The sequence below is a fragment of the Harpia harpyja genome, chromosome 3 (genome assembly GCF_026419915.1).
Source record: "Harpia harpyja isolate bHarHar1 chromosome 3, bHarHar1 primary haplotype, whole genome shotgun sequence".
NCBI classification, from domain to species: Eukaryota; Metazoa; Chordata; class Aves; order Accipitriformes; family Accipitridae; genus Harpia; species Harpia harpyja.
Genome location: NC_068942.1, coordinates 39,332,528 through 39,355,009, shown reverse-complemented (window position 1 = coordinate 39,355,009; position 22,482 = coordinate 39,332,528). Strand labels below are relative to the sequence as shown.

General features: G+C 50.2%; 1 protein-coding gene across 3 annotated transcripts in view; it reads left to right on the top strand.

Annotated features, from left to right (window-relative positions):
• CREB3L1 (cAMP responsive element binding protein 3 like 1) overlaps nucleotides 1-22,482 on the top strand; it is a 46,959-nt gene extending 24,477 nt beyond the window's left edge. The window contains exons 2-12 of one of the 3 annotated variants that reach the window (XM_052782087.1): nucleotides 691-919; nucleotides 5,755-5,915; nucleotides 7,576-7,654; nucleotides 8,608-8,768; nucleotides 9,383-9,532; nucleotides 10,321-10,379; nucleotides 12,278-12,346; nucleotides 14,748-14,847; nucleotides 18,929-19,043; nucleotides 19,525-19,771; nucleotides 20,170-22,482. In XM_052782087.1, the coding sequence (XP_052638047.1) occupies nucleotides 691-919; nucleotides 5,755-5,915; nucleotides 7,576-7,654; nucleotides 8,608-8,768; nucleotides 9,383-9,532; nucleotides 10,321-10,379; nucleotides 12,278-12,346; nucleotides 14,748-14,847; nucleotides 18,929-19,043; nucleotides 19,525-19,771; nucleotides 20,170-20,206 (1,407 nt within the window). In that variant the 3' untranslated portion in view covers nucleotides 20,207-22,482. Of the gene's footprint in view, nucleotides 1-690; nucleotides 920-5,754; nucleotides 5,916-7,575; nucleotides 7,655-8,607; nucleotides 8,769-9,382; nucleotides 9,533-10,320; nucleotides 10,380-12,277; nucleotides 12,347-14,747; nucleotides 14,848-18,928; nucleotides 19,050-19,524; nucleotides 19,772-20,169 lie in introns of all 3 variants that reach the window. The other 2 variants (XM_052782086.1, XM_052782085.1) reach the window with 2 other exon arrangements.

Here is a 22,482-nt window from a genome sequence, read left to right as displayed (position 1 = left end):
TTACTGGAATGATTAGTAGAATGATTGTTTGTTGTTAACAGCCCATCTGTAGTGTTTAAACTTCATCGGGGAGCTGAATTTCACAGGCACTATCTGGCTGGAGGACAGCTTCATATGGTCCACAGAGGGGCTGTGAAATCCCAGAGGAAATTAAATACAACAGGGGGCCTTCCTGTTATGTTGATCCAACTGATCTTTTTTCTCTGATAGAAATCAGCAGCTGGGTTGATGTTCTCTGGGGCATCAGAGTGCCTATTGCTGCTGGCAGAGAACATGAGAAAGTGTCTGTCACCAAGGACAGGTGCTGAAGACCACAGTTTTCTGCCACACTTGCATTTTGTCATCACAGGGATTTCTTGCCTTGTGCTCTATTCAGCTCACTGTCACAGTGAGATGATGCTAGGAAGCCAAAGATAGGTACCCACAGAGGAAGGGGGAAATGTGAGAATATAGAAGAGTTTCATGAGTGTTTGTGGCATAGATAAACAGGCAGAGAAGATGTACAGCACCATGGCCCTTTCTATCTTAATTCAAGGTGTTTTTATGAAACTGATGCAGGCAAGGGATAGGAACTGCTTTTTCCCATCCAAAAAGGGCTGTTGCTGAGGTTTGGCTCTCAGTGCAGAGGAAGGCTCTCGGATCCCTCCTGGAGTTGACACTAACATACTCTCTCCCTTTGTTTTTCCTCAGCATTTCTCAGAGAACCTGGATCACTTCTCTGACAACATGGAGGATTTCTCCAATGACCTCTTCAGCAGTTTCTTTGATGACCCAGTACTGGCTGAGAAGAACCCACTGCTGGACATGGACCTGGATCCACCCACTCCAGGCATCCAGGCAGAGCACAGCTACTCCCTCAGTGGAGACTCTGCTCCCCAGAGTCCCCTCGTGCCTGTCAAGACTGAAGATAACGCTAACGGTGAGCATGAGATGTGCACACTGCACAGCTTCGGGCACATCTGTTAGCAGAGGCTCTGGCTGGCTTCCATATATAAGGACAAACTGGCTATTCCTTGGGCCTGCGCATGGCTAATCCAGGCAAGAATTTGATCTGCCGTTGTCAAATACAGCCCACATTTTTTCCTTCAGTTTGTGCTCTGACAGTCACATTGCTCCTTTGCCGGGCTGTTATTTATGAGGATGATAATCGGTTGTGGTTTGGTGTGCTGCCAGCTTCTGGCAAGCAATAGGCAATGTCACTTTAGGACCCTGCAAACCTGGGTGTGGATGCCCTAGATCCAGGTCTGTTTTGGCATCAAGCAGCAGGGTTTTGGCTTGAATATAGGAAGCATGAGTCTCTGGCTGCAACCGGTACTGGTACATGTGGAAAGCTAAGTGGCTTCTTTACCAGCAGATCTTTTAGCAGGAGACAGAGAGGAACAGTCATTTCAAAACCTATTTTTAAAACAATTCATTTCAGGATAATTTATGATGGCTGGATATTTTTAGAGCCGTCCTTGCAGAGAGTCCTGTAATTTGCGGGACTGTGTGGGTGTCCCAGCAGCTGATGGACACCAGGCTGCCTGAAAAAGCAGTGGCACAGGCTCAGTATACACAGAAGAAAGCCATTCCTTTGAGTGAGAGTGAGACCTGGGACAGAGGCTTCCCTCTCACGGCCAAGAATGATCCCAGCTCTCTGGTACAAATGCCAAGGCAGGAGGAGAGGAGCTGGCCTCCACTGCCTCTTTGGTCCCTGCAAAGGGTGCAGCCATAGGTGCCAGGTTCCTTAGGGGCCACTCAGAGAGGTGCAGGGAGAGAGGCTCATGGCAGGCCAAGCAAGCTCTGCCTCAGTATCAAAGCAGCTTTCCATTTACTTTTTTTTTTTCCTTAGCTTTAACCCCCATACAGTCTTGAAGGGCACTCAGCCCAAACAGGCAACCGGATGACTAACAAAAAACAAACCAGCATGAGTGCATAAACACATCTTTATTTTGCCCCTGCAAATGAATAGGAGGAGATGAGGCTTGGGAACGAGAGGAGAAAAAGCATGAGTCTGTAGAAAGCAGTGAAATGAAGTCTGCCTGCATGAAGCTACCTCAGGGACTCCTCTCTGAGGCAGTTGTTACCATTTCTGCTCCCCTCCTCTGTGTCTGGACATGCCCCTGCTTCAGCTGCAGTGTCTCCAAGGCAAGACCATGACTCTCCTGAATGGAGCGTGACACTGATCCTTGGACAGAGGCCAGCACAGGGTGTACAGTGCATAACCCAGGAGAGCTTGAGATGGACCTATGGACCTGGCACTTGCTCTCTGAGAGTGCAGATCAGCTCTATACAGGGAGTAAGGCCTAGTAGTAATGTGGCAGGTATAGGGGTATCTATGCACCCAGTCCTGCAGCGGGATAATTCAACCCATCTTTCCAGGGCCATCTTGGCTCATAACTGGATGCGAGTCATATTCTAGTGTAGCCCTGAGTCAGGTCCAGTATTTGCAATGCTGTGCAGTCCTTTTGGCACCACTCCATCCAGTCTCGGTCCTCTTAGACATTCACTTCAAATTAATTACCCAGGAATGGCTTTTCTTTAACATTAAGCAAGCTCTGCTTGGTCTGCAGAGCTCCTCAGGAATGCCCGGGCTCTGTCTAGGCTTGGAGCTGGCTGAGGCTTGCTATTTATCAGCTTTATTCCAGCTTTTCTGCAGATCTCCAAAACACTTCCAAATCCTGCCCCTTCCCACATGGTTCCCACTAACACGGGTCAGCTAGGGCAAGCCACTGGGTGCATTGTGACCCTGCTTATCAGTGGAATCTGCTTTCCAGATGGTTTGCGCATATGGACCGGCTGCTTCAGTTCTCAGTACCAGCCCTCAGTTCTGCAGGGCGTGATCTGATGCCAGGAGCAGGGGGAGCCAGGGCTGTGCAGAACAGCGGGTGCTGGACCAGCCTCGGACTAGTGCCCACACTCCCGTACAGGTCCTGCTTCCTCACTGCTCTTTGCCTCACTTCCTCAGCCCGGGGCAGCTATGAATATCTCTCAGCCATACTTCTTCCCATTATGTACAGAGTCTCTAGAGCAGAGGATGAGCTTCCTGGCATGCCTCACCCACCAACATACAGTGAACTCTGCACTGGTTACAGACTGGCCATACCTCTGAAACATTCTCTCAGGCAGTAGAACATAGATGTGTCCACACAAAATGCCTCCTCCTCAGTCCCTCATTGACCCTCTGATGGCTTATGTGTTTCTGATTCTGTAACCCAATCGCTCCCCAGATAGATCTCTAAGGGTGGGAAAGAGAGCAGGGTGAGAATGTAGACAGGAAATGGGAGGACAGCACATACTTATTTGAGTGTCTGCTCCTTGGACTGTCTGGACTAACAACACTGGGGGCTGCTCTCTCCCTGAGTCAAGTCTGAACGGGGAGAGCCCTTGGTGGTCTGCTCACCCTTGTCTGGTAACCTCCTTCAGCAGCAGCCTTCCCAGACAGAGGATGCCCCACGCCTCTGAGAAAAAGCGAAATGTAGTGTTTTGCAACAGAAAGGGAGGGTGGGGAAGATGAAGCTTAAAATCACAATAAGGGAACTTCAGATTAGCCAGTAGGCAAAACCTTCCCATAGTGGGCATAGTGAAACCATAGAAGAGATTTAATGGGGGAAGCTGGGGGCTCTTCGTCACTTTTCAGAGGGGTAAAGTCAAGTCAGACAACCATCTGTCAGGACTGACACAGGTTTAGTTGAACTTGCCTAGAGCAATGTGACAGACTGGAAGAATTTGCAAGGTCCCTCATCTCTGTGGCAGGCTGTAATCAGGCAGAAGAAGTCAGTCCAAGTTTTCTGGCTGCAAACACTTGTGGCTATGTAACACCTTGCCTCCTTCCATCAGAAGGGTCTTGTCTGCATATCAGGGGTAACTGGTATGGGGACTTCACTACCAGCTCTGGGTTTGGTGTCCTTGGTGGGACAGAGAAAATGCAATTCAGTCTTTGTCTGCTCAGCAGCCTCTCTGTTGTCATGGCTGTGCAGTGCACCCCTGCCTGAGACGCTGCCTGACGACATTGGCCCTGCTGCATTGTGGGAAGCTCTAGGAAGTGATCCAGCAGCACTGAGAGCAGTGCACACAGCTGATACGCGCGCGCACACACACGGAGCAGCCACAGGAACTCGTGTCTGTGCTTGAAGATGTCCAGTCACACAGGGAGCTGGGAGGAATGAGCCTCTCCTGGAGAGACCTATCTAGGCAGCAAAATAAGAGGTGCTACACCAAAGACAGGAAGAGAACATATTCCACTGGCAAGGGCAACACTGTGTTAACTGATATAATTCTTGCCCAAGCTTTAACACCACTCTGTCCAAGCAAAAGCCAGAGGCAGGATTCTGCCCTGTCCTCTCCTGAGGGCAACAGAGACCAAGTTGGGCGAGGACAATGTTAAGCTACCTTTAAGCTTATTTCGGATGGCAGCTCCCACATGAACAGCTGCTTGCTTGTGCTCTTCTTTGTGTAGGCTTTTCTGGAACTGAGAAGGACCTTTCTTGCCCTCTCCTCTTGCCAGGACATCTTCTAGACTGAGACCTGCACTGCAGAGCTGCTTTGAGCAGCAGAAAGCTAGGCAACATCCCTGGGTCTATGAGTGCTGTATGCAGAGAGCAGTGCAGAAGGGTCAGGGAGTGAGCCTGACTGTGGCCTCATGTTGAGCCAACTGGGGCACTATCTGGTGACACACTTAGCAACAGTCTGTCCTGTGTCAAGCTAAATGCATTTCTGGTTGTCAGATAAAAAGGGGAAGGGAAGGGATGAGGATTAAGGAGGAAGATGCAGGCTCCAGGCTAGCTAGGAGTTGCTTTTTGGCAGGCTGAAGTGTTTGAACAGCAATGAGGGGACCAAAACCTCAGAGCAGAGCCCAGGCAGCTCTCCTGCCTAGCGTGTTGTTTTTCCATCTGAGCTGCAGCTTATCCACCACTGCCTGAATCCCACCTCCCAGGATCTCTACTTCCAGTGACAAGCCAGGCTCACACCACAGATGTGCATGGGACAGAGCAGGCAGGGGACAAGGGGAGCGTGCCCACACAGATCCATTCAGTTCTCTTCAGACACTTCCTTTCCCTCACTGCTGTTTCTGTCCCAGCAAGCAATGGCAGCAGGGCATGGCTGTAGGCAGCAGTCCCCCTGAGCAGCGCAGGGTGGAGGAAGGAGCCTTGGAGGTGAGACTGAGGGGAGCAGCCATGGGAGCAGCCTCATAAGCAGGTGCCACATTGGACTTCCTTCCACAAAAATGGACCTTCCTCCTCTCCTGTCATGCAACAAAGCTCTGGTACTTGGCACAACATTGGCGGGAGGCCAGAGCAGCGCTGTCAGCCTTTCACTGTCATCGTGCTTGCCCTCTCGCCAGCTCTCTAGCACAGAGATGGTGCTATTCTTGGTAACACACCTGGCAGCTCTGTGATGCTGGCCATGCTGCCTAAGGAGCAACAGCGCAGCATTCTCCTCTCACTGAGCTCTAAATATAAATAAGCTCCAGAGGACCAGACCGAGACACCACTGGGGGAAGAAACCCTGCAGCTGTCCTCCAGCGCTTGGGCTGCACAGTCAGAGCAGAGCAGAGACACAATCCCTCTAACTCTGTCCCGTCTGCTCCCCGCACGCTGGGGGTTCATTCCCTTTTGTACTCTGTGTTGTGGGCCTGCACGTGCTTGTGTGGTGACAGTGCTAAACCTGGAAAGGCAGCCTCCCCAAATGGGGGGAAGCTGCCTGCATGGCTTTTTTTTTTTTTTCTTGTCCTGTTCTTGCTGGAGTTTGACTCTCACGTTGTGCATGTTTCAGAGCTGGAGAATGGAGTGTGGTCGCTGGGGCCCAAGCTCTGCTCCATCATGGTGAAACAGGAACAGAACCTGGCTCTAGACCTGCCTGAGTCCCAGCTAGCTGCCAGCTCCATACCAGTGCTGAACCTCAACCCTCTGCAGAGACTGCCAGTCCCCGAGGAGGTGAGCCCATCTAAGATCCATCGGGAACCTGGGCTCTCACACAGTGGCACCCCTGGTGATGCAGACCCAGCCATGTGACTGCAGGGTCCTGCTAGGTGGTTTAGCCACTGGACAGACAGGAGAAGGTGATACAAAGCCCAGATACTGCATTATTTGTCATTCTCCTCTTGAAATGGCAGTCAGAGGAGCAGCACTCCTGATCTAGCTAGAACTGTGCTTGATCCCTGCAGTGAAGCTACAAGACAGCTTATCCTTCCAGAGAAAATGGTGGAAGGAGGGTTTTCTCCAGCACAGGAGACTTTACAATCTCGGTTATATACAAGCATGTTTCCTTGTCACAAAAGCCAAAGGCTTTTAAGCTTGCACGTGCTGGAGGCCTGTACCATCCAATCTGCCAGTATTTCTATAGCCACTCTTGGCTTATCTTCATTTTTCAGCAAACAGTGTCAATTAATGTGATGCCAGTGATGCCACTATTCCTGAGTATAGACCCCTGCTCTGCCACTGTCTTTTTCATGGCCTTGGGCTTATCATATGGCCTCTCACTTTTCTCAGCTGCTCAGTGGAAAAGGAGGTCCCACTCCAGGTCCTGCTTGCTTTTTTCTATGAAGCAGCAGGAATTACTATTTCTAAGAAACAAGGGGCCAAGTTCTTAAGAAGTCTGTCTGAAGGAGGCTCACTTATGCCACTGGTACGTGGGTATAAGTTGGGGGCTCACTTTGGCTGGCCTTGAGTCGAGCTGTGTTGGATGGGAAGGTCCGACCAGTCTCACACAGACCTTGGCTATCTTGTAGCAGCTCAGCAGATAACAGTAGAGCATCTCTGGAGTTTACTTCCTTTTTTCACTCATGCTGAGCATCTTCCCATTTAAACAACCATCCAAAACAAATGGGTACTTCCAGCCAAAACTGTGCACAAACTTCCTTCATTATTTACACAGCTTGAACTTGCTGTGCCCTCAAAGCTCTGCTGTGTGTGCTCAGCAGCCGTACTGTGGTGCGCTCTCAGCTGTGTTTACAGTCTGGAGGAGTTTGCAATGTGTCTGTTTAGTGTAAAAACTCCCCCAGCCTATGGTGGGTTGGGGGCTGGCGAGCCAGGGAGCTAAGGGGCAGCATAGCCCAGATGGGAATAAATCTACTCTTTATTTAACTCTCAGTCCCCTCTGATTGGAAACAGCTGTCCAGCAGCCCTGGTGAAAATCATGTGAGCAAGACAGGGGGTTTGTTCTGTTTCTGTTTCTGTACAACCTCTATACTCCCATTTCTAATGAAGGCAGATCAAAGAGGGACTTCCCATGGTAATGCATAGGTTGGTTTAAATTGCACTGCCTGGGTCTAGCAAGGGAAGAATTGCCAAGGATAAAAGTCATGTCCCTTTTGGAGGTACTCAGTGCACTGCTTGGCAGCATATCCATCTGCCACTGCCTCTTCCTCTGCAAATGTGTGTTTGCACTCTGTGTGCCCAGTGACAGAGACTTCAGGGGGCTTATGTTTGGACTCTTGGTTTCTGTTATGTGTGGTAAGAGGCTGCTTTGGGGCAGAGCTGTAAGATGGGGCAGGGCAGAGAGCAGGGGAGCAGCGGCTGTGAACAGAACTGGTAGGAGCCCTCTGGGTAGGGGAGGTGGCAGCACCCAAGAGCTCTTTCTGCTTCTCTTCCACAGACTCCCATAGAAATGACTCCAGCACCTGTGATCAAAGCTGAACCCAAAGAGGTGAACCAGTTTCTAAATGTACCTGCAGGTAAGAAGATAGAATTTGCTGGTCAACTTATATCCCTCTATGCTACTCAGGTATAGATCATTACTATACAGGGAGGAAAGACAGCACCTGAGAGCAGAGCCATGCGCATACAAGGTAGCACTGGGGCACAGACCCATAGAGGAGTGAGCACTGCACTCTTCCAACTCAGACCAGTGTCTGGTCCAGCAGCCATGCACAGAATTGTTCAGACAGGGACTCCCAGGCAGAACAGGCTACTTCAGAGTTGGAAATATGCAAGAGTGCCTTTAAAATCCTCAGAGAGACTGTAGTGTTATCCAAAAACAACCATCTGAAAGTCAGGAAATTCAGGATCCAGTTTAATTTGAAAGAAACCCAAGCATCTGAAAATCTGCTGATGCACAAATGAAAGCACTATAGGAACTCCCACTGCCACAGAAAGACATTCCTTAGGCATATTCCCACCTCCATTAAGGCCCCCAGGGCTCTCCAGTACAAAGTGGGGACAGTTTTCAAGTGCTTGGGAACCAACTGAGTGACCGGAGCCCCTTTGGATCAAGTGTGCTGGCAAGTGTGTGAGCCCTGTGGTGCTTTTGGAAGAGCTCTTCTCTTATAGAACTTCCTGTACTTGTGAACAGGCTATGGAGCAAAATATCACAGGCTTTGTACTCCATTTTGGTTGACACCGGAGTACCTTATTGCTTTGTAAATACCTTCAGTGTCTTGGCAAAGCCCCTGCCAGCTCTCTGACTCCTGCAGTTCCTAGTTTAGCACATTTGAGGTCAGCCTCACCTCTGTATTAGGCAGTGCTCAGTCCAGCCTTGTTCTCAGACCCACCCTGTTTTGTGAGACTCATCACCGGCTCCTTTCAGTCCTGTGCTATGGCAGTGCCTTTTCCTGTTGCTACTCAGGGCCCCATTTCTGTACGAACAGGCTGACATGAGAGCCATTGACTTGATCTCCTTATTTTGCAGTAGATGACCTGGTGCAGATGCCTCCAACTCCACCCAGCAGCCACGGCAGTGACAGTGATGGATCTCAAAGCCCCAGGTCCCTGCCTCCCTCCAGCCCAGCCCGACCTGCTGCTCGCTCCTCTACTGCCATCTCCTCCTCACCTCTCCTCACAGCACCACACGTAAGGAGGCAGCAGGATGTCACTGGGACACAGGGCTCCTTGGTGCTCGGAGGGGGTTGGAGGCTTTATGAGGCTCATGTGGAGGATCCTGCCCTTGTTAAGGTCTCCCAGCTGAAATGCGCTGGCAGGGCAATGTGATGTCTTAGCACAGGGATGTGGGGACAGGATGGTGCTCACAGGAGTGAGGAGGAGTGCAATGAGTCTTGCACAATTCCTACCAGCAGCTACCTTGTTTTAGCAAGTGCTGTCTTTCACTCCGTACTTTGGCAAGTGGCCGATGCACTGGAGGACTTTCTGAGGAGGTTAATGGTAGAGAAGGGAATAACTGAGAATTCCCATAACCAGACTGTGTTTTAACCATCACCCAAAAGTTCTTTGGCGGGGTCATGTAGTGCAAGTGTGTAGCCAGCCTCGCCGTGAAGGAGCAGATGCCCTGCCAAGTAAAAGAGGAAGACAGCTGCTGAGCTGTGCCCCCAGGATCAGGTTGAGAGCAGGAAAGAGCACTGCCCTGCATCTATTTGTACTGAGACCCTAGCCGCTCTGCAGGGCTTTAAGGAGGATCACCGGGATAGAACTCCTTGCTGATGCTGACGGCTGCTCTCTGTGTGTTTCAGAAGTTGCAAGGGACCTCTGGCCCACTGCTCTTGACTGAAGAGGAGAAACGCACCTTGATTGCTGAGGGCTACCCCATTCCTACCAAGCTGCCCCTCACCAAAGCAGAGGAGAAAGCACTGAAGAGGGTCAGGAGGAAAATCAAGAACAAGGTGACTGCAAAAAACGTAATCATGCAGTTCCCATGATTCCAGAGCATCCTCAGCTGACCAGTGCTATAGTTACCCTCACCTCCTCAGCTGCAGTGCAGCTCAGAAGAGGTGGGATCCTGCCTTTGGTACACTGGCACAAGCTGCTCAGCCCACAGAAATGGTACCATGGGGCATCTCTGCATGCATATGTCTGGGAAGTGTGGCTTCCAGCCCAGCTCCTGGGAGTGTGTGGCCTGGGATGGGGCCCACAAGCTAAGGCATCATGGATCAGACAAACCAGCCTGGTCAGGCCTTGCTGTGGGGGCAGGGAAACAAGAGCCATTGTGTGGTGCAGGACGGGTGATGCACAGAGCTCATTAGCCAGGCAGAGGCTGTGAGACTTTAGACTGTGATTAGAAAGCATCCCATGGGAGAAATGGTGAGACCCTGAATTAGTCACCCGGTGACTCAGAAGTGGTCTGGGGCAGAATCTGCCTGGATGGCCACAGCACGTACCCATGTGAGTCAGAGGAGTTCAAAGCAACCCTAAAGATGCTCTCAGCAGCAAGGGGGTCAGGCATACTGCAACGAATGGTTGTGGCCTACAGGCCAAAGAAGGCTGCATACCTACAGCATCCATCCCTCCAGTTTTGGCCTGGAGACCAGTAGGAATGGCAGACTGGAAGGCGACTTCCCCATTTACCTTTAGGGTGCTGTGTGTGCAGGGAACAGACAAGATGAGGGAGCCACAAAGAAATGTCTAGAGGCTTATGATACTGACTCCTCTCTGATGGCTGCTCCCCTCACAGATCTCTGCTCAGGAGAGTCGCAGGAAAAAGAAAGAATATGTGGAGTGTCTAGAGAAAAAGTAAGTTTCTTCTTCTCAGTCTTACCTTTGAAAAAGGAGCCCTGTCCATGCACAGTCCCCCTTTCTAGTGCTTTTGTCTCTGGATTGCTCAAAGAGTACGATTCCTTGCAAGGCTGGCTGCACAGAAGTTTGGTTTGGGATCCTGCCCCTACTCCCCTCCCTCCTAGAAATCCTCTTGCAGGATAAAGATTGCTCTAGAAAGCTTGTGTTTCCAACTGCTTAGTTTGGCTGGTCCCCTGCAGAACAGAGGCCATTTTGGCTGCCAACAAGGTGGGATTTTGGGTAAGAGTCATGTTTCCCCACTAGAAGTTGCTTATATTTTGTCTGTCCCGTAAGCAGCAGGCCCTCTAAGGGCACTGACCATGGCTTTTCCCCCTCTCTTCCCATGAGGGTGGACATACAAGTACTTGATAGCAAGAAAAACCTTGACTACAGTTATTCCCCGCACTCCCTCCCCTTCCACTGTTCCCTGCATGAGCTTGTTTTTCTTCTTGAAACCCTGAGGTCCTGCATGTATGGCAGGCATAGGCCTAAGGTGACATCACATATCACTGACAGGGTAGAAAACTCTTGAGGGCCTGATCCTGTGATCCCTTCTGTACTAGCAGCCCCTGATGGGCATTCCCAGGCAAAGAAGAATGCCAGGATCCAGGTGCAAATTCACATTTCTGTTTAAATACCATCTTCTTTCCTGTTATTAACACCACCTGAGATCAGCAAAATGGAAAAAAACAACCCCCAAACCCAATTTTAATTAACTCTTCTCCCTGACGCTATTTGTTTATTCTCTGTAAGTGTGCAGAAATGCTGAATAGAAACAGATTACTCAAGGCACCTTCAAGTTCTCATGCCCTTCCATAAGCAGCACCTCAGCGTGCATGTGTGTCTCCAAGCATCAGAGCACATCACCTCCAGCTAGTGTCCCACACTGACACCCAGATCTTTCAAGCTGGGCCTGGGAAGTTGGCTGGCCTCGCTTAAGTGGCAGGTCCAGGGCTTTCTGTGCTTGGGCCTCTTCCCCAGATGTGGCTGTGGTGCCTGTATGTACTCAGCGGTTTGTTACACTAGCGCATTGCTGTGACAGATGGCTTTCAAACAATGCCAGGTTTAAATGTGAACCAAAAGCAGTATTCAGTGAATTTTTTTAATGGAACAAGTCTTTGGTCAACTTGGCTTCCTGTAACAGCTGGTTTGTCAAAACCTGTACTTGGGCCCTTCACCATTCAGTTTGACACCTTTGCTGCAAGCCCAGTTTTTACACGGAACGCCTGATTCGGAGGCCGTGCTGGAAACCTCCAGCAGGATCAGGCTGTGTCCCTGGCCTGCCTTCCTCCGGGCCTGGAGACATTCCCCTTCCCTCGTCCCAACTGCAGCCTAACCACTTTCCCTTCCGAAGCAGTGGGAGGGAGCCTGCAGGTTCTCTGCTGCCCTCAAGTGCCTGCAGTCGGAGCTGTCCCAGCATTTGCACAGAACTGCCTGGTTTTCAATATGCAAGGCGCCCACCCAGGGCAGGTTCTCAGTCTGAGTGGGAGAGGTTTGAATTTGTCCCCCTGTTCCTTTCCCATGCTCCTAAGGGGCGTTTGGAAGTGATGGAAATGCCTGCATAACTCTGGGGCTGTCCTGACTTAACCTGCCTGTAACCAGGTGCCACTGGCTCTCCCAGCCGTTGGGAAAGCCTGAACTGGGGACTGTCACACGTAACTGTCCACCTGCAATCTCATCTCTGGTCTGTCGGGGCTGGCTGCAACCAGACGGGCCAGGAACATCTGGCTCCAGGACCATATCTGCAAGTGATGGATGAGGCCACTGAGCCTCGACACCCCAAGAGAGGCAAGGACTAAATTTTCTTTATCTGCCTGGCCTTTGTAACTAACTGGCTATGGGTTTTATTCCCGCAGGGTTGAGACATACACAACAGAAAACAATGAACTCTGGAAAAAAGTGGAGACCTTAGAAAACGCAAACAGGTAAGAAGGGCTAGACCTGACCCTCTGTGGGTAGAGCAGGGTGGGGAGGAAGGGAAGCCAGGGGAGCACTGGGGCAGGGGGGGTGAGAGGAAAAAGGCAGGCTCCCCCAGCTCCTGGCGGGACATGCGCTGCTCGGCAAGGCGCTGGTTTTCGGCCCGTGGCAGCAGCGAGGCAGCTGGGTTTGGTTAGCGAGCCTGGAATGTTTGTGTTGGGACGGCCAGGCCGCGCTGCAGCAAGGGGCGGGAGGGAAGGCGCGTTTCTCACGTCTCTTCCTCCTTCTCCCTGCAGCCCTTTGGGCTCATGCTGCCCTCCCCATTGCCCTCCAGGCCTCTGGCTGTCTGCAGGGCAGCTGCATCGAGGGAGGCCTGTCACTCCAACCTCTCAGACCCACTGTTTCTGTTCTTGGGCTCTTTGGAGGAATACGAAGCCCTGGGCATAATATGGCTGTTTCAGGTTTCTCTTGAGAAAGAACTGAACAGACTTGGTGAATACAGGGAGAGCCCATTCCTCTAATAAAGGTAGAGATCCCAGCTCCCACCAAATCCAGGGCAACTCCCTGTGCATGTGGTACCCCAGGCCTTGCCCTGCCTCTTCCCCTTGCAAAGCAAGCCTGGAGAATCTCCCTCCTATTTGCTGCTGCTGCTCACCTGGAAGGAGCAAGCTGCTCCCACAGCCCCAAAGCACGCTCCTGGCTCCCTTGCCCAAGAATCTGGTGAGCACTTGTGCTCCTGAAATGCAGAGCTGGCCAACTGATCACCAGGGGAATTTGCTTCCTTGGAAGCAAATAATGAAGACTCCCACGCCTTCAGTGGGGATGGGCAGCAGAAGCTGGAGGAAGGCCCAGCTCTGCTCCCTCTTACTGGGTGCAGCAGGTGTGAGCAAGGGCAGGGTCAGCTGCAGGGCTGGTGAGCAGGACACTCATTTCTATATCCCCATTTCTATCACCCCCAGCTCGAATTGAAGGGGAGAACCACAGCCAGAGAGCCAGTCCCCCTACCCACCCCTCCTCTGCCACTACAGCTCATGGAGTACTCCTTGAGGCTCTGCCACACTCCTTCCTCCCATCCATGACACGAGTGCTGTGGCCCCGGCGTCTAGGCCAGCCACTGGTGCTGTGACCAGGGGCTGTCAGGCATGGTCAGCCTGAGGTGGCTGCAGCCTCCCATCTGCTGGAGACATGGCTGCCCAGCTGCTCTCATCCGTGGGGCACAGCCGGCTGCCCAGCCTCTCTGGGAGTGCAGGCAGCCCTGCTGCTGAAAAAGCATGAGCCTCACCCTGCAAAATCAGGAGATTGGCCTAAAAGCCAAGAGAGTTGTTTGGTTTTTTTTTTTCAAAATACACATTGTGTTCTTTCTAATTGGGTTTGGTTTTTGAGCACTGCCAGGGGGACGCTCTGTGCTTCTCTCCACGTGTACAAGGAGCAGAAGAGGATTTGGAAAGAGATAAAGCTGGGATTCTCCTGCAATCTCCTGGCTTCAGGACCTGGCATTTTATAAAAGCTCAAACATATTTGTGTAAAACAGTCAGTGCTCCCAAGGGGAAACATACAGTAGTCTGCATTTCGGTAATTTGCAGCCCTTGGGAACTGTGTGCTCTGTAGTCTCCCTCATCCCAGATTTCTTCACTAGCCCAGTGAAGCGTTTGGTGACTCTTAGTAACACACCTACCTCTGTTTTGTGTTTATGTGTGCTGATGCCCTTGTTCAGTTAAGTGGGGCAGAGAGACCTTAGCATGTGTTCCAGCTGGGGCAGTCAGAGAGTGAATTAATTGCTGAACTCAAGATTTGGCTTTGCCCACATCCCTCTGCAGAGTTTGCCGAGACTGAAGAAGCTGGAGGGAATCAAAACTGGTTTTTATTTCTTTCTCTACCATATGGTTTGGGGCACAGGTCAAGCTGCAGAGTGTGTGTCTCTGAGTGAAGTGGGAGCAGGCGGGCCTGTGCTCAATGTCTGACCTGACTACAGAGTCCAGCCTCCATCCCAGAGCTTGGTTTTCACAGTAGCCTGCCTCTCCATTGCTCTGGGAGATGACCAGATGGGCTTTGAGGCACCCAGGAGCCCTAAATGAATGGGCTGTGGCTGCGGTGGTGGGTGGTTGCAGTGAAGGTTGTGGTGGATCTACTGGTGAGGAGACGGAGGGCATTACCTCAACGTAACAGCACCTTGGGGCGTTCCTCCCACAGTTCCTGCACACTTTATATCTCAAACTCACCCTTATTTGTTTCTTGCTTCCCAAGCCTGTTTGGTTGGAGAACTTGGGCAAGATATAGCAAGGGGGAGATACTTGTTTTCACAAGAAGGGAAAATCAGGGTGAAATATGAAGGGGGTGGTGGTATTCTTGCATCACTGACTGGCTGCTACCTCCTTATCAAGTTTTGATTTGGGTTGTTTCCTGTCCCAGGACTCTGCTCCAGCAGTTACAGAAGCTGCAGGCTCTGGTAGCTGGGAAAGTCTCCAGACCTTACAAAATGGCTTCCACGCAGACCGGGACCTGTCTAATGGTATAAGCTTCATTTCCATCTTCCTTATTGACCATGCTTCCCCAGACAGCTTTGTCGATTGCCTGTTAGTGCCCTCTTCCCCGCTGCCTGGCTCTGTTGCCAGTTACATCTGCTCTCTCCTTTTGTGTTAGAGTCACCAGAGCTGGGCCCTGTGTCATACATACATCGGTAGTGTCAGGTTTTTATGCAACAGCATTAGAATAATTCCTGCATTTTCACTGTCTTGTTATTTGGGCAAAACAGCACTTTGTTTCCTTTTCATTAGCTATCAGCCATTCAGCAAAAATTTTCAATGAGCTTCCATCGTAATGGGTAGAGTTTTCTTTTGCTGAGTTGGTAATGCTCAATGTTTAACTCAGCAGGGCAGATGAACAGTTCAAGTATTCCTCCCAGTGGGCATTACCTTGTGTTTATCAGCAAGAAATGGCATCTGTTCTTGCTATGCCTGCACATCAGGCTTTGTTAAATCCAGCTGGAATTCTCTTCGCTTGCCCTTTTGACTAAACAGAATGATTCAGGCTTGTCTGTTGGTTTTGGTAATCCCTGTTTGCCTCTCCTTTCTCATAGTGGAGGATCATGGTTAAGCAATATTGGCTTCACTGCAGAGTTTTGGGGCATGCCAGTGTGTGGCCATAAATAGAGTCAATTGCTTATTCTTAGCCTCATTTTTTGCCAGGGGAAAGTTTCTGATCCATGGTAAAAATATAACCTTCAACCCTGTGATGTCTTTGCAGGATTGTTGGAGTAGCTGCTTGTGACAAATTTGTCAAAGTTATCTGTATCTAGTTATCACTTCTGTACTGTTAACAGTCATGAAATACAAACAGATGGTGAGGTGCTTGCCCCACTTTCTCAGCACCCTCAGCGTCCTGAGGGGTTGTTTTTCGCTCTTGGTTCAGTTTCCTGGGTTCCAGAGCCCCTGCTCTGTAATTTCCAGCACTTTCTCCTTTTAAAATCTGCTCAAACTTTTGCTACTCTTTGCTGCCCCCATGTCAGACCAGATTTTAATTACTTTCTTTTCTGTTGGCTGTTCTGTGGCTTCATTCCCAAGTTCTTTCCACATTTTCGGGTGTGACCCAGCTGGGCCCAGTGACTCATTGCTCCTTAATGCAGCAGCTCATCAGAGCACCCCCGGCTCCAGCAATTCTATTCTTCATCGCTACTACCTGAAATGAGCAAGTCCAGAAGAGGTGCCTTCTAGACATTCCCTGCACTATAGGCTGATAAAATACCTAATTTAGCTTCCCAACAATGTCTTATCTCTCCTTGCTGCTTTCTTCGTTCCATAGCATCCCAGCCCACACACCACTCTCTCAGGCTTCCTAGCTTTGAAGCATTTCAGGAATTTGTAATTTGCTTTTCTATCTTTGGCCAGTTCCTCTCAAAGGCCTCCAAGTTCCCATTTTCCATTTTCAAATACAGCACTCCTTATCACAACAGATATGTAGAATCATCATGCCTTGCAGCATGGGAGTGGGTCAGAGCATCCTTCTCTTTTAGCCCTGTGTCATTCCTGCTGGACATTTGTCCAGCCAGTTCTTGAAAGCCTCCAGCGATGAGCAGTCCTCAGCCTCCTCAGGCAAACTATTCCAGTGCTTTGTTATCTTTCACAGATAAAGCTTTCTTGCTATCTCATGTCAATCTTCCTTGCAACAGCTTAAACCGATTACAGCTTCTGCTCACAGTAAGCAAGATCAGTTTACCCTCCCTTTGTGCTCCTGCATATTACATGTTTGAAAACTATTGTTTTTGAGCAACTCCCTTCAGTCTGCTCTGCTAAATCACCACAATTTCTTCAGTCTTCCCTTGTAGGCTGAGTTACTGAATCACTGCTTGTTCCCAGAGCTCTCTTCAAGATTTTCTCTGATTGCCCCGCATCTTTTTGGAAGTATGGGGCCCAAAGCTGGACACTGTTCCACCTGAAAGCTGGTACAGAGCCAGCCAGAAAGCCTGTTCATACTCCCTGAGTGGAGATTTGCCCTTTGCAAAGTGACACCAACTTGTGCCTGCATTGTGCTCCATTTTAACTCCCAGATCCTCTTCTGTAGAACAGCTGCCAGGCCACATAGTCGCTGACATGTGGTGTTTCCTCTGTTAATCAGTCCTGCCACCTCGCAGGTCTCAGCAGGTCCTGGTATTTGTCTGTATGGATCTGCCCACTGTTCTCTTGGACCACTTCTCCCCATGGTCAAGAGCATTCTGAATTTGAATCCTGACCAAAAGCCAGTCTGCTTGTAGTCTTTCCCATCTGCAGATTTGATACAGTCCATCATCCAAGCCAAGCTTAAAAATGTTGAATCTTGCCAGAGCCATAACGGATCTCTCTGCTACTCCATCTGCTACTTCCTCCCAGTTTGACAGTGAACCATTTGATAACTATGCTCTCAGGACGTCTTTTTTTTATTAATTTTGCCTCCATCTTTCCAACTGGTTTTGCAGTGGTTTCCTCTAGCTTAGTTTCCCTTGCTTTTTAAGAGGTCAAAATGGTGAGATGGTCAAAAGCTGTGAGATGAATGGTACTCAGAGTCAAACCAAGAGTTATTGTTATGAAGTGTTACAGAGTTTGAACTAGAACCGAATCAGAACATCAATCAGAGTTAACCTGAACCTAAACAGAGTGAAAACAATGCTGGTTTGCAAAGCCCGAGTTGAAAGCCATATTAAAGCAAGATGTTATTTATACTGCTCTTTCCCAGCCCATAAAGCCTGTTTTGTTTTAGAAGAGAAGAACAAGCTTCACAGGGCTGTCTCCCCTTTTTGGAAGTTGTGTGTTTGGCTGTGATAATTCCAAGCAACATCTATTCAGAATTTATTTTTTCCCCTGTTTTTGTGGAATAAGGGTTCTAAATGCCTTGTGTGCCTGATATGATGTGCTTAGACAGTGTCTATGCTGTCCACATTTCATTTCCTTACTTTAAAACCAGCCATGAAGAGTCTGGACAATTAAAATCCCTCTTTACATAACATAGTATCCCTGTGCTATTATTTGATCTTCCACATCTCCTGGACTCCACTGGTGGTCAAAATTACCTTGATGTACCCGCTTCTGGGCATTACTCAGGCACGGCTATTCCAAAATAGATGGCTATTCTGAAAAGCAGTCAAGCAATTGCTGGCTGTCCCCACAGGTGGCCCCACAGGTCAGACTTAGCTAGTTTACACGTAGGTAGTAGAAATCACCAAGAGACGCATTGCCTCTTTGACTACTCAGTCTGAGCACTGAGCTGGTGGTAGCTAGTTATATACAACCCATGGCACATGGGTATTCAGGTAATAAGCATTTGGCTCTGTATAATTTCTCATGTGTCCCCTCTTGCACTGTACTGGTAGTTCCCTAGACTCTGTAGAGTCCCTTGCAATCAGCACTGGCATATCACTCTGAAGCTTTACTATTACGGCAGAATTTACAGACAGGTGCAGACCTACCAGAGGGGGATTTCCAGGGAGATTTCATCTGCCTCTCTCCTTTTATCACTGCCCAGTAGCTCTGACAGATCTGCCTGACAGCAGAAGGCACGGACACATGGTCCTGTATACGTGCATGTCAAGCATAAATTTAACCCTTTCCTTGGAATCTCCATCCTTGCTATCAGGTATTAGGTGGCTACAGTTCTGCTGTCATTTCTGTCCTTGCATGGACAGCAGCTTCACTTTGCTATGTGCTGTGGTACCTCACAGATTTCTCCCAGTGAGCTTGTTTTCTTACAGCACACTACAGCTCCTACTGAGCCAATGGTCAGGTCCCCTTTGGTCAAGGCAGAGTTCATGCCTTCTGTTGAGTCTCCCTCTTTCTCAACTTGTTCCCCAGCTATGCCTTCTACCGTTTCTCATCAGTTGGACAGGCAAGTTCTCACCATTGAACCAGAAATACTTCAAATAAAGCAAAATGAGGAAGCTTCTGACTTCCCTTCTTAGATTTGCAGCAGAGTTAGCAGAGCAAGCCCTTTCCCTCCCTGGGGGACCACAGCGACCTGGTTGTCAGCCTGACCACATGTTCTCACACAGCCTCGTGGTTTTGTGCTGCGGGAGGAGTGTTCCCTCATGGCTAGCGACACTAACTCTGTGCTGGTCTCCTCTCTAGGTGCTGGCACTCTGCTTTGTTCTGATCCTGGGATCCCTGATGCCCTGTCTCCCTGAGTTCTCTTCAGCATCACAGACAGTGAAAGCAACACCAGCACCAGACATTTACACAACTAGTAAGAGTGAGTCTAATGTTGTTCCTCCATTTCACCCTGTCAAACCATTTCCAACTCTTCTCTCGACACTCCTGGTTCAGGGGTAGCATCCTCCCCTCAGTACCTACTGCATATGCTGGGGCTCTGGTGAGGGGAGATTCCTGGCCTGTCAGTGGTACAAACTCTGATAACAGCACCTTGTTTGGGCCAGTTGTCGTTCTCTGCTAACCATTGTCCCAAAACACGACAAGTGTCAAAAGAAGGAACACAAGGGAAAAATCCCAGGGCAGATGGATTGTCTTCTGAAGAGGCTGTGTGTCCAGGGGAGCGTTTGCCTCCTGAGACTGTGGGGAGGTGGGTATCCTGCAGAGCAGGCCTACTGCACAGTTACACACGGACAAGGCCATAGCTGTGTGAGAATGTGCTGAAACCACCACCGTGACCCATGCCCATTGCAAGAGACTTTGTCCTCATTATTAACCAATGCTCTCCTTTTTTCCAGTTCAGTCACGGAGCCTCCTTTTCTATGATGAGGGTGCTGGCTCCTTAGAAGAGAGCTATAGCTCCTTCCTAACCATGGACCATCCTGAGGGGTGGGAGGCTGAAAAAGGGAAATCTGAGGAGGGAAGGCCTCATTTGGCCAGGACACACGAGACGTCCAAATACCTGAGCAAATCCCAGCTGGAGGGTCCTGACCAGAACCGAACTGACCCAACTCTCACCCACCTCAAAGAGCAATTCCATGAGAGGTAAGCAGATGGGGGCCACCCTCCAAGCCGAAAACACAGCATGGTGTCTGGGAGTGAGCAGCAGGCCTGTCCCCTCTGCTGCAAGTTAAGGACAGCTGAGGTGCCCAGGACAGGCAATTAGCTAAAGAGCAGTGACTGGAGGAGGCCAATGCTGGTATGGAGCATAAAACCAAGTTTGTTTTCTAGAGTAAAACTTTCGGACTCCATAAAGCAGTGTCCCACTGACATAGAGCTGAGGAGGACTGGGTGATTCAGGTGGTCCCAGGCTTGCTGGTCATTCCGTGCCCTGGGGAAGGGCTCCATCCTGGTCAGAGCAAACCGGCTGGGCACACAGAGGTGAATTTGCACAGGAGGCTGCAATGAACCTCACCTGATGCCTTGTCTATTCTTTTCCTCAGGGAGACAAGCTCCAGTGAGACAGCTGAATACTTGTAGCAGCTGCTGGACCTCAAGGCCTCATCTGTCTGATTGCAGGATTCCCTCCTCACTGAGCAACTGAGGGGACTTGGCGGAAGAGGACACTGCATTCAGACACTCCTAAACTGGCCTTGGGTTCAGCTCCTCCCCTTCCCCATGCCTCCCCGTTAGTACTGATCTCTCTGAGGGGAGTTGCAGGACTGCCAGAACCAGCAATAAATGTCTGGCGAAACCCTGAGACACCCTCTTCTCCTGGCCTTACCTCCTGCTTAAATGAGCACTACCCTATGGATGTGGGCTCACCTTGGAGTGGAGGGAGATCAGGGGAAGCCCCCAAACTATTCAGCTCACTCCCCAAAGCCTCCAGACCAAGGGGGCTGTCCCCAGGCGTGTACCCCTTGGCTACATCAGATGCACCTGAAGGAAAGAGAGAGTGCTGGATTTACTGTCCTGCCTGGGGAGACTTAGGAGTGGGTGATGCTGGTGCTGGAGAGATGGCTCTGGAGAGTTTGAGCTCATTCCTTCCCCTCCATCTGTTAGTATACTTCTGCTTCCATTGAGAGAAAACCTAGTTCTTCCTGCTCTAGTTTTCTCTTGAGGGACATACTTACATAAATTCCACGCCAACTATCTGCAAAGATCTGCACACAAACGGAGTGGGGGAGACAGATCCCAGACAGATAAACCACCAGAAATTAGCCAGCAGCTTCTGGGCAACCAGAGCTCTGAAATAGAGAACAATTTTCCCCCACAACCCACCTGTCCCCACCCTCGGCACCCTTGCTTTGGTAGGGGTGGTATTTCCCTTTCTGTTCCTAGCTTGGGCCCTACAGTGCAGTGCTAACCAGGTCAGTGGCCTTCTCACTCTCCATTCTGCAGGCCTCCCCCCTCGAGAGTGGGTGAGAGAAACCCGCTCCCATAACCTGATCCCCATCCCAGCTCTCCATCCCCAGTTCTGCTTCATGCCAAATGGGGTCTTTCTAGGAACCACCAAGGAGAGCACTGCAGCCCATTGGAAGGCTGTTGGATAGCCATCGTTCCCCTCACATCCTCCGTGTGCACAGCAGTGTTGTGAAAGCCACTGAGGACATACTGGCATCTCTGGTGACAGGTACATCTGTCAAGAAAGAGGTGGCATGTTGGAATTGGCCAGGGTGACCAAAGACTGTTTTAGACCTCTTCCTTCTAAGTGCTGGCACCAACAGTAGCAAACTCTTGCCATACCACCCTTCAGGCCAGACTTGCCAAGTTTGGTGCTGAAATGACCTCATCTCAAGCCTATGCCATCCTCTTTAGCACCCAGACTCCCATTTCTGACCCTTCTTCCTCCCCGGCAAAAGCCCTGCTGAAAGGCTCAAGTGTCTCCTCGCTCCGTTCCCTCAGCTGCCATTTGATGGAAGGACAATGTGGGACGTGAGTGTCGGAGATCTGGGATGTGGCAGGTTGCCCCGTGTTTGTACATGGGAGTCCCTGTGCACTCTGCCAGCTCTCACAGCAGGCTCCTCTTTGGCTTGTTTCTCTTCAAGCACCCTGGACTCACTCTGCACTGCCCCAGCCTCGCCTCTCCACTCAGGCTGGGAGTGGAGAGGGCTCCCTGGAGAGGAAGGATGGGATGGCTCTTGCTCAAGGACTGGGAGAAGCGAGGGAAGGGCCCTCACATCCCTCTCTTCTCCCTTTTGAAAACTGGTTTTGCCCCCTGAAGCCATTTAGGACAAATTTGGACACAGCTAGCTGCAACCATACATGCGTGGCCAGTGGGGTGAGGAAGAGGAAGGCCTTCAGCATAGATCTGCTCTTCTTGAGGTTCATACAGGACCTGCTGGTCACCAGATACCACTGCATTCCCCATCCTCCGCCTCCACCCCAGCACAGAGAACCACTGCCGGGTCCAAGCACGCCCTCCTCCACCCCAACACTTCCACCGAGCATGTCCCCATGCCTCCCACTCCCACCGTTGTACAGAGACCAAGAGCAGAACTCGTTTGTACATAATGAACCTTATTTTGTATTATTGCCGATCCCTTAAGATATTGTATTTTGGAGACTCTCAGATCCTATTTTCAATATTGTATTTTATTAAGAAATAGTGCGGGCTTGGCATCTATGAACTTCTTTCTTGTTAGCAGCTCACTTTCCCCTTATACTCCAGCAGCTGCCTCTTCCCTCCTGTTTGTTTTTTGTTTGGTTTTTGTTTTGTTTTGTTTTTTCAAGCCACCTTTTCCCCTCCTCCTATCACTCGCTCTGCATTTGCTTAGTGAAGCAAAATAAAAATAAAATAAAAAGATGCAGCATCA